Source organism: Nomascus leucogenys, chromosome 6 (assembly GCF_006542625.1).
Source record: "Nomascus leucogenys isolate Asia chromosome 6, Asia_NLE_v1, whole genome shotgun sequence".
Taxonomy (NCBI): domain Eukaryota; kingdom Metazoa; phylum Chordata; class Mammalia; order Primates; family Hylobatidae; genus Nomascus; species Nomascus leucogenys.
The window spans coordinates 44,853,524-44,865,572 of record NC_044386.1 but is presented as its reverse complement, the minus strand read 5'-3'; the positions used below and the strand labels follow the sequence as shown (position 1 = coordinate 44,865,572).

At 35.1% G+C, this 12,049-nt stretch overlaps 1 protein-coding gene across 2 annotated transcripts in view; it reads right to left on the bottom strand.

Annotated features, from left to right (window-relative positions):
• The window catches only part of MNS1 (meiosis specific nuclear structural 1), a 51,258-nt gene that overhangs the window by 19,408 nt on the left and 19,801 nt on the right, over window positions 1-12,049 (bottom strand). For both annotated transcript variants that reach the window (XM_030814051.1, XM_030814050.1), the window contains exons 5-8: window positions 11,197-11,426; window positions 10,385-10,601; window positions 10,177-10,284; window positions 916-1,173 (exon numbers count right to left, since the gene is read on the bottom strand). In XM_030814051.1, coding sequence (XP_030669911.1) covers window positions 916-1,173; window positions 10,177-10,284; window positions 10,385-10,601; window positions 11,197-11,426 — 813 coding nt within the window. The remainder of the gene's footprint in view (window positions 1-915; window positions 1,174-10,176; window positions 10,285-10,384; window positions 10,602-11,196; window positions 11,427-12,049) is intronic.

Sequence of the window (12,049 nt, the reverse complement as noted above, 5' to 3'; positions counted from 1 at the left end):
ACAGGGAGAGGAACATCACACACCAGGGCCTGTCGGGGGGTTGGGGGGACAAGGGGAAGGGAGAGCATTTGGACAAATCCCTAATGCATGCAGGGCTTAAAACCTAGATGACGGGTTGATAGGTATAATAGCAAACCACCATGGCACGTGTATAGCTGTGTAACAAACCCGCATGTTCTGCACATGCATCCTGGAACTTAAAAATATTAAAAAATAATTAAAAAGATGGAATGACAGTATTATTTATTAGTAGTATCCTTAAGTCTTCTCTCACCCTAGATCTCACTGGTCACCAAGCCCCATCAATTCCGTATCCTTAACATCTCTCGGGTGGATCCCTTCTCGATTTGCATGGGTTTCACCACTTGTCACTGGGATTATTATAATAACTTACTTACTGATCTCCCTATCTCCAAGCTTACTCATCTCTTATCTACCTTCAATGCTCTCACTTGAATCATCTTTCAGAGTGCAGATCTTAATATATAGCTTTCCAATCTTCAGTGGCTTCCCTTAGAAAAGCCCACATTCTTAAAATAGCATGCAGGATTCATGATCTGTTTCTCTCTGCCATACCAAAACATCCATAGCTCTATAACTTATTATCACATGTACATGACATATTTATAATTACTTCTTATATATTTTTCTTAACCAAGACCATAAATTCATAGGTGACATGGACTTAGTTTTATTTACCTTTTATGTTCTCAATACCAACCAGTGTTTAGCACATAGAAAGCATCAATAAATATTTTCTAGAAGCAAAAATGGTCAGAAAATTTATATATATATTAGTAAACATACTAACATTGTCTGGCATATAAAGCTTCTCAATAAATGTTTAGTGGATGATAGATGAGCTAATTGCTGTTTAATGATAATGACCAAAAAATCCCCACAACTTTTTCTTACTTTGTCTGCAAGGAATTGTTGGCGACGCTCTTCAATAAGTTTTTCCACAGCCCTCCTGTGTTCCAGCTGCTTCCTTCTCTGTTTCTGAACATTCATTAATTCTATTCGATCATCCTCAGCAAATTTAGCTAGCATAGTTTTTCTAAAGTTCTCCTCTTCCTCTTTTGCAGCCTGTAGCACTAATTCCTTCAAGGCCATTTGTTCTTCAAAATCTTGCCTCATCTCTTTTTGCTTTCTCAATTTATTTTCTGCTTCTTCCTAAACAATACAGCTGAAAGTTAATTTAGTAACTATTTCCTTACACCAAGATTTATAAGGAAAGAGTGATAGAGTTTGGTTAAATTTAGTATTACAATATGAAATCATACGAACTGAAAAAGTAAGGCTTTTCATGATAACTTTTTCCATCCCTTTAAAACTAGCTGGGTAAAGAATATGTTTACCTTTGGATTGTTTTCTGTTACTCATGAACAAATTTTAATTTATATTTACCATCTTGTTTCTCTACTCAGAATTAACACATAACTGCTTTGAAAAGAGCTGTTACAAAAGCCTTTTTTGCACACCTGAGTTTATTCATCTAAAGTCTATGGTAACTATGAATCATTCTAGAATCTTGCTTATGAAAGCTGTCCAAACCACCCATAAGTATTTTTCAGTTTCCAACTTCCTCCTCAAAATCAAAGCTGCACTTACCCATCTCTAGTCTTCTAATATTCCCTTCATTCTCCAAAATTCTCTAAAATTTAAAAACAATTATCTAGCAATGACGAGCAGTACTTCTTTAGAGCAATTCAAATATAGTTGGAACAGTTAAGTCCTTTCCTATAAGCTTTTATTTTCTGAACATTTTGTTATGAAAAATTTCATACATACTAAAAAATATAATTTTACAGTGGTCACTCACTTCTAAATAATTCATGGGCCAAAGACGGAATGCCAAGGAAAATAAATACATTGTAGTTAATAAAAATGAGACAGCAAAATTTGTGAGATGCTGCTAAAGCAGTTCTGAGAGACATTTATAGCACTAAATGGACACATTTAGGAAAATGTATATATAGCACTAAATGCATGTATGTAGGAAAAGTCTCAAATCGATAATCTAAGCGCCCACTTCAAGAACCTATAAAAATAACTGTAAAGTAAACCCAAAATAAGCAGAAGGAAGAAAATAATAAAACTGTAGAAATCAATGGAATTAAAAATAGAAAATAGACAATTATCGGTGAAACAAAAGGCTGGCTGGGTCTTAAAAAAATCAGTGAAATGGACAGACCTTTAACAAGGCTGACCAAGAAAAAAAAATGAATAAACAAATAACCAATATCAGGAATAAAACATAGAATATCACTGGAGACCTTACAGACATTAAAAGGATAATACAGGAATACTACAAATTATTATACACACATAAATTTGGCAACTTAGATGAAATGGATCACTTCCTTGAGAAACACAAGCTACCAAAACTCACCAAATATGAAATGAGGTAATCTGAATAGTCCTATCACTATTGAGGAGATTGAATTAATAACTTAAAATTCCTCCAAAATAAAACCCCAAGTCAGGATGGTTTCATTAGAAAATTCTATCAAATGTTTAAAGAATTAACACGAATTTTACACAATCTCTTCCAGAAAACAGAAGAGGAGGAAACATATCCCCATTCATTTTATGAAGATAGTATTACCCCGCTACCAATACAAAAAATTGCAGACCAACATTCCTTGTGAATATGGGTGCACAAATCCTTAACCCAATATTACAAAAATAGATCATACATTAAAAGAATTATTCACCATGACCAAGTAGTGTTTATTACAGGGATGCAAGGCTGGTTCAGTACTCAAAAATCAATGTAATATACTCGGTTAAAGAAGAAAAAGTACATAATCATATCAGTAGAAAAAAGCCTTTAACCAAGGATATCCAGGAATTGAACTCAGCTCTGCACCAAGCAGACCTAATAGACATCTACAGAACTCTCCACCCCAAATCAACAGAATATACGTTCTTCTCAGCACCACACCGCACTTATTCCAAAATTGACCACATAGTTGGAAGTAAAGCACTCCTCAGCAAATGTAAAAGAACGGAAATTATAACAAACTGTCTCTCAGACCACAGTGCAATCAAACTAGAACTCAGGATTAAGAAACTCACTCAAAACTGCCCAACTACATGGAAACTGAACAACCTGCTCCTGAATGAATACTGGGTACATAACGAAATGAAGGCAGAAATAAAGATGTTCTTTGAAACCAATGAGAACAAAGACACAACATACCAGAATCTATGGGACACATTTAAAGCAGTGTGTAGAGGGAAATTTATAGCACTAAATGCCCACAAGAGAAAGCAGGAAAGATGTAAAATTGACACCCTAACATCACAATTAAAGGAAGTAGAGAAGCAAGAGCAAACACATTCAAAAGCTAGCAGAAGGCAAGAAATAACTAAGATCAGAGTAGAACTGAAGGAGATAGAGACACAAAAAACCCTTCAAAAAATCAATGAATCCAGGAGCTGGTTTTTTGAAAAGATCTACAAAATTGATAGACCGCTAGCAAGACTAATAAAGAAGAAAAGAGAGAAGAATCAAATAGATGCAATAAAAAATGATAAAGGGGATATCACCACAGATCCAACAGAAATACTACCATCAGAGAATATTATAAACACCTCTATGCAAATAAAACTAGAAAATCTAGAAGAAATGGATAACTTCCTCGACACATACACCCTCCCAAGACTAAGCCAGGAAGAAGTTGAATCCCTGAATAGACCAATAACAGGCTCTGAAATTGAGGCAATAATTAATAGCCTACCAACCAAAAAAAGTCCAGGACCACACGTATTCACAGCCGAATTCTACCAGAGGTACAAGGAGGAGCTGGTACCATTCCTTCTGAAACTATTCCAATCAATAGAAAAAGAGGCAATCCTCCCTAACTCATTTTATGAGGCCAGCATCATCCTGATACTTCGGTCATCTGTCATCATGACAGAGACACAACAAAAAAAGAGAATTTAAGACCAATATCCCTGATGAACATCGATGCAAAAATCCTCAATAAAATACAGGTAAACTGAATCCAGCAGCACATCAAAAAGCTTATCCACCATGATCAAGTGGGCTTCATCCCTGGGATGCAAGGCTATTTCAACATACACAAATCAATGAACGTAATCCCGCATATAAACAGAACCAAAGGCAAAAACCACGTGATTATCTCAATAGATGCAGAAAAGGCCTTTGACAAAATTCAACAACGCTTCATGCTAAAAACTCTCAATAAATTAGGTATTGATGGGACATATCTCAAAATAATAAGAGCTATTTATGACAAACCCACAGCCAATATCATACTGAATGGGCAAAAACTGGAAGCATTCCCTTTGAAAACTGGCACAAGACAGGGATGCCCTCTCTCACCCCTCCTATTCAACATAGTGTTGGAAGTTCTGGCCAGGGCAATCAGGCAGGAGAAAGAAATAAAGGGTATTCAATTAGGAAAAGAGGAAGTCAAATTGTCCTTGTTTGCAGATGACATGATTGTATATCTAGAAAACCCCATTGTCTCAGCCCAAAATCTCCTCAAGCTGATAAGCAACTTCAGCAAAGTCTCAGGATACAAAATCAATGTGCAAAAATCACAAGCATTCTTATACACCAATAACTAGACAAACAGCCAAATCATGAGTGAACTCCCTTTCACAATTGCTTCAAAGAGAATAAAATACCTAGGAATCCAACTTACAAGGGATGTGAAGGACCTCTTCAAGGAGAACTGCAAACCACTGCTCAATGAAATAAAAGAGGATACAAACAAATGGAAGAATTCTTATTCCATGCTCATGGATAGGAAGAATCAATATCGTGAAAATGGCCATACTGCCCAAGGTAATTTATAGATTCAATGCCATCCCCATCAAGCTACCAACGACTTTCTTCACAGAATTGGAAAAAACTACTTTAAAGTTCATATGGAACCAAAAAAGGGCCCGCATTGCCAAGACAATCTTAAACCAAAAGAACAAAGCTGGAGGCATCATGCTACCTGACTTCAAACTATACTACAAGGCTACAGTAACCAAAATAGCATGGTACTGGTACCAAAACAGAGATCTAGACCAATGCAACAGAACAGAGCCCTCAGAAATAATACCACACATCTACAACCATGTGATCTTTGACAAACCTGACAAAAACAAGCAATGGGGAAAGGAGTCCCTATTTAATAAATGGTGCTGGGAAAACTGGCTAGCCATATGTAGAAAGCTGAAACTGGATCCCTTCCTTACACCTTATACAAAAATTAAATCAGGATGGATTAAAGACTTACATGTTAGACCTAAAACCATAAAAACCCTAGAAGAAAACCTAGGCAATACCATTCAGGACACAGGCATGGGCAAGGACTTCATGTCTAAAACACCAAAAGCCATGGCAACAAAAGCCAAAATTGACAAATGGGATCTAATTAAACTAAAGAGCTTCTGCACAGCAAAAGAAACTACCATCAGAGTGAGCAGGCAACCTACAGAATGGGAGAAAATTTTTGCAATCTACTCATCTGACAAAGGGCTAATATCCAGAATCTACAAAGAACTCCAACAAATTTACAAGAAAAAATCAAACAACCCCATCAAAAAGTGGGTGAAGTATATGAATAGACACTTCTCAAAAGAAGACATTTATGCAGCCAACAGACAACAGGAAAGGTGATGTCTACTCTCATCACTCTTCTTCAACATAGCACTAGCCAGTGGTGCTGGAAATTTTAGTCGGCATGTAAGGCAAGGAAAGGAAGTAAAAAGTATACAGATCAGAACGGAAGAAACAACCTGTACCTCTGGGCAGAAGACATGCCTGACTACGTAGGGAAAAAAATTCCTACAGCTAACAAGTGAATTCAGCAAGGTTGTGAGATACAAGATAAACAAAAAAATATCAATTCACTAGCAACGAGTACACGGACACCAAAATAAAAGCTAACATTCCATTTACGATTGCTCAAAAAATGAAATACTTAGATGTAACAAAACACGTACAGGATTTATATGCTGAAACTAGAGAATCCTGATGAAAAAATTCAAAGATCTAAATAAAGGGAGAGCCAAATTGGGTTCATGAACTTAATATAGTGAATTTATCAATTCTCCCCAAACTGATATTCAAATTTAATTCAATTCCTAACAAAATCCCAGCAAAAAATATGTATAGAGACAAGATTCTTCAAAAATTCACATGGAAAGGCAAAGGAACTAGAATAGCTAAAAAAAATTTTTAAGACTTGCCGTATAGCTGCAGTATTCAAAACTGTGTAGTATCGGTGGAGGGATGGATACATAGACCAACAGAACAAAATAGAGACCACAGGAATAGACCCATACAAACATGCCAACTGTGTTTCAAGAAAGGTGCAAAGGCAATTCAATGTTGGAGAAACAGCCATTTCAACAAATGGTGTGTGGAACAACTGGACTAAATCCAATGGCAAAAACTGTATTTAAGTCTCATAGTTTGTACCAAAAATTAACTCAAAACAGATCACAGACTGAAATGTAAAATAGAAAAGCAAAAAAATAAAAATAAAAAAAAGAAAAACCCAAAAAAACAAAACACACACACACACACACACAAAAAAAAACTTTTCGGAAAAAAAAAGGAGAAATTCTTCAATAACTAGGCAGTTTCTAGAGTTGACACCGAAAGCATGATACCATAAAAAGAAAAACTGAACTTCATAGAAATGGAAAACATTTGCTCTAAGAAAAACCATGCTCTAAGATCATGTTAAAAGGATGAGAAAACAAAGCTACAGACTAGGAGAAAACATTTGCAAATCACCCACCTGACAAAGGACTAGTATCTAGAATATATGAAGAATTCTCAAAACCCAACAATAAATGGACAAACAACCCAATTAGAGAATCAGCAAAAGACACGAAGAACTATTTCATCAAAGAGGATCTTACACCAAAGAGGATAGCAAATAAGCACATGAAAAGATGTTCAGCATCATTAGCCATCAGGAAAATGCAAAATAAAACTACAAGGTATCACTACATGGATATTTAAAAGTGGCTAAAATAAAAAATTGTTGAGCTTCTGAGGACAGAGGAGAAAAAAATTAAAAAATAAACTGTGGCAACACCAAATGACTGGTGAGAATGCAGACAGACTGCGTAACTCATACATTTCTGATGGGAATGTTAAATGCTACAGCTGTTCTGGAAATCACTTTGGCAGTCTGTTACACAGCTAACATGCAATTACCACAAAACCCAGCTAATACAATCTTGAGCATTTATTGCAGAGAAATGAAAATTGATGTTTATACAAAAACCTTTACCTGAATGTTTACAGCAGATTTACTCATCAGAGCTAAACATTGGAAGCATTCCAAATGCTCTTTAATGGGCAAATGGTCAAATAAAATGGAATATACATACCAATGGAATGTTACTCAGCAATAAAAAGGAACAAATGATCAATACAAGCAACTTGGATGAATTTCCAGGAAATTATGCTGAATAAAAAAAGCCAACTCGAAAAAGTTACATATTGTTTGATATCATTTATATAACATCCTTGAGGCACATACTTTTTAATTTATAATTAAAGGTCTATCCATGTTTTAGCATGATCAGTCTGTCATTCTTTTAATAGCTGAATAACATTTTATAACATGGATATACTATATTTTGTTTATCCATCAGACATTTGGGTTATTTCTACTTTTGGGTTATTTCTTTTAGACTATTGTGAATAATGCTGCATAAACATTTGTGTATGTGTTTGGGTAGACACAGGCTCATTAATTTTTAACCATTCTTTTTTCTAATATATGCATTTAAAGATATAAACGTTCCTCTAAGCACTGCATTAACTGCACGTCACATATTTTGGAATGCTGTTTTTTGAATCATTTAGTTTGAAATATTTTTCTAATTTCCAATGTTATTTATTCCCCTTTTCTCATTGCTTATTTAAAAATATATTGTTTAATTATAATATATTTAAGGAGTCTGCAGGTATATTTTCATTACTGATTTTCAATTTAATTCCACTGTAGTCAGAAAACATCTGGTATTATTTAAAACCTTGAAAATTCATTGAGACTTCCTTTATGTCCTAGAATATGATCTATCTCGGTGAAGGTTCCATGTTTGAATGGAATTTGTGTTCTGCTGTTTTTGGGTGGAGTATTCTCTAAATGTCAGGTCAAGCTTATTGATACTGCTTTCAACACTATATCCTGCAGTTCTGACTACTTAGTCTATAGATTAATGAGAATTGTGCATTGAAATACCATTCTGGACATAGGACCTGGCAAAGACTTCATGATGAAGACTCGAAAAGCAATTGTAACAAAAACAAAAATTGACAAGTGGGACCTAAACTAAAGAGTTTCTTCACAGGAAATGAAGTTATCAACAGACTAAACAGACCACCTACAGCATGGGAGAAAATATTTGCAAACTATGCATCTGACAAAGGTCTAATATCCATAATCTCTAAGGAACGTAAACAAATTAACAACCCTATTTAAAAAATAGGCTGGCCAGGCACGGTGGCTCACACCTGTAATCCCAGCACTTTGGGAGGTGGAGGCAGGTGGATCACGAGGTCAGGAGATCGAGACCATCCTGGCTAACACGGTGAAACCCCATCTCTACTAAAAATACAAAAGAAAAAAATTAGCCGGGCATGGTGGCAGGTGCCTGCAGTCCCAGCTACTTGGGAGGCTGAGGCAGGAGAATGGCATGAACCCAGGAGGCAGAGCTTGCAGTGGGCCGAGATCACGCCACTGCACTCCAACCTGGGTGGCAGAGCGAGACTCTATCTCAAAAAATAATAATAAAATAAATAAATAAATAAAAATAAAAAATAGCTAAGGACATGAACAGACACCTCTCAAAAGATGATAGATATGTAGCCAACAAGCATATGAAAAAGTGCTCAAAATCACTAATCATTAGAGAAATGCAAACCAAAACCACAATGAGATACTATCTCACATCAGTCAGAATGGCTATTAAAAAGTCACAAAATAACGGATGCTGTCAAGGTTGTGGAGAAAAAGGAATGCTTATACACTGTTGGTGGGAATGTAAACTAGTTCAACCACTGTGAAAGGCAGTGTGGTGACTCCTCAAAGAATGAAAACAGAATTACCATTTGACCCAGCAATCCCATTGCTGGGTATATACCCAAAGGAATATAAATCATTCTACCATAATGACACATGCACGTGTGTATTTCTAGCAGCACTATTCACAATGGCAAAGATATGGAATCCACCTAGATACCCATCAGTGGTGGACTGGATAAATAAAAATTTTTGTGGTACATCTACACCACGGAATACTACACAGCCATAAAAAAAAACAAAATCATATCCTTTGCATCAACATGGATGGAGCTCGAGGCCATTAGCCTATGCTAATTAACGCAAGGATAGAAATCCAAATACTACATGTCTTCACATACAAGTAAGAGCTAAATATTGAGTACACATGGACACAAAGAAGGAAAACAGACACTGGGGCCTACTTGAGGGTAGAGATGGGAGGAGGGTGAGGATCAATAAACTACCTATCGAGTACTATGCTCATTACTTGGGTGACAAAATAATGTTACACCAAACCCCCATGACCCACAAATTTACCCCTGTAACAAACCAGCACATGTACCTCCTGAACCTAAAGTAAAAGTTGGAAAGAGAAAAAGAAAAAAAAAAAATCTCAAACTCTGATTGTGGATTTGCCTATTTCTCCTTTCAGTTTTTGTCAGTTTTGCTTCATGTATTGTGAAGCTTTATTATTTAGGTTCACAGGCCTTTAGGACTATTACATCTTCTAGATGAATTTACTGTATTATCATAAATTGCTTGTCCTGAGGTTGACTTTGTCTCTCATTAACATAGCAACTCCAACCTACTTTTGACTAGTGCCTGTATGTTACATATCTTTCACCATCCTTTTGCTTTTAAAGTGTGTGTCTTCATTTTTAAATTGTGATTACAGACAACATAGTTGCATCATGCTTTTTATAGTAAGTTTATAAATTGATGCCTGAGTCTATCTTTTTAGCTAGCTTGAAAATTTCTGTCTTTTAACTGTAGTATACCATTTACATATAATGTAATTACTAGTATGGTTGGATTTAAATGTACTATCTCTCTTCTGCTTCATTTCGAAATTATATTCTTCTTTATGTTAATCATTCTTTCCATTTCCAAAACTTACTTTTAGCTTCCTCTTATATATTTCAGCTTGTTCTTCCTGGTATAATTCTTGTCGCACTTCTTCCAAATCTTCACGTTGCCGCAGCATTTCTTCTAATTTCTGTGTCAACTATTAAATTTTTTAAAAAACATCAATATTTATAGGACCCAAATTCTGTAACTAATATTTCAGAATTTTACTAGTGTTAAAGAAGTGGTTATTTGAATACCACATTCTGAAGCTGTAGCCTTTTCTCCTCATTTTCTTGAACTTTTGCCATCCGATCTTCTTCTCTTTGCTGCTGCATGTTAGCAAACTCTATGATTTTTCTGTTTTCTTCTTCCATCTCCTCACGTTTCTTTTTTCTCCAGAGAGCCTGCTCTTTCTGAAACTCTTCTATATACCTTCGCATTGCATTCATTTTTTCTAACTTTTGTTGTTTTTCCCTGAAAAGCAATGACAAGTACGGATTTATAGTAATGTAAACAATAAAATATAAAAAAGTAATTTCATTTTGTTCATAATAATGTACAGAAAAACACTATAGTTTTTTTCATTCGTGCATGCAACAAACATTTTGAATGCTTACTGTGTGCTAAATATAATGCCAGGTATGAATTTTTCTTTGGGTAAAATACTTTGATAGTCTCCTCTAATCTATTAATGAAGTTTTATGCATCTTATTTCATAAAGGCTACAATCTGTTAACATTAGCTTTGCAGCACTCTATACTTAAGCTGTCTACCAAAAAAATTCATCACAATACATGTCCTCTGACATATGATATGGGCATATATAAGAAAAACAAAGGTTTAGGTCATTCAATCACTTCAGCATTTATTAATCATCAGATAATTCATTTATTAATTATGCTGACGGAGATGACAAGGAGTTGGTCCCAATTTATGTGTTCATAGCTAATATTTATTGAGCACTTACTAGGTATTAGGCACTGTTCTGGGAGCTTCAGTTTCTCACAACAAACCTATGATAAATCTCAAGTAAACATTTCGGCATGTAAGAAAGTTAGGATAAACTTACAACTGATCTTCTTCATAGATCTTCCTAACAATTTCATCAATCATGAGTTTCTCTTTTAGCAACTGCTCATAAGCTTCCTGCTTTTTTTTTTCTTGTTCTTCAAGTTGTTTCTCTAAGTCAAGATAGTATTGTGCTTTCACTTTGTTTCGTTTGTCTTCTGCAGCATTCTCTTCCTTTATTATTCTCTTGTGTTCTTCCATCATGGTTTTGGCTATTTCAGCATCACGTTTCTGTTATTAAAACAAAATTGATCTTTCCGTTTTCAAATTTGAACATAGTACGATAGTATATTTTACACCAATGTTATTGAATATTATAAAGTCTTTTACATAAATTTTTTCATCTGTCTAGGTTAAAAAGCAAAAGTAAGTTATTATTACCTGAAGGGTGTGAATAGTAAGTCAGACCCTAAAGAAGCTTTCCTATCCCTTCAAGTAGCTCTCTCAGGACAATACCTGATAAGTATTATTAATAACTCCACATTCAAAAAACAATGAATAAACTTATAAGTACTTTCTTAATAACTAGCTGCTAAAGCAGTCATTCTCTTATTATTCTATTTATAAACTGAGCTAGGCAATTTTCATTGTTTTTAGCTTCATTGTTTATTAGCTGCTATTTAAAGATGGTACTACCTCTTTCTCACAGGTCTGCTATTAAATGGCTTTGAGCAGCTCTTAAGTTTCTCCTAGCCTAAACTTTCTTTACTGCCATTGGCCCTTGATGTTTCCCCTTTTTGATTTATTAAAGGCCCTTTATCTGAAAAGAATCACAGATGCTACTGTGCCTATTTTCTACAGCTTTTAATTCACTCAAGACCATTCCCATTGTCAAGAGACAATCCTTCTTCTTG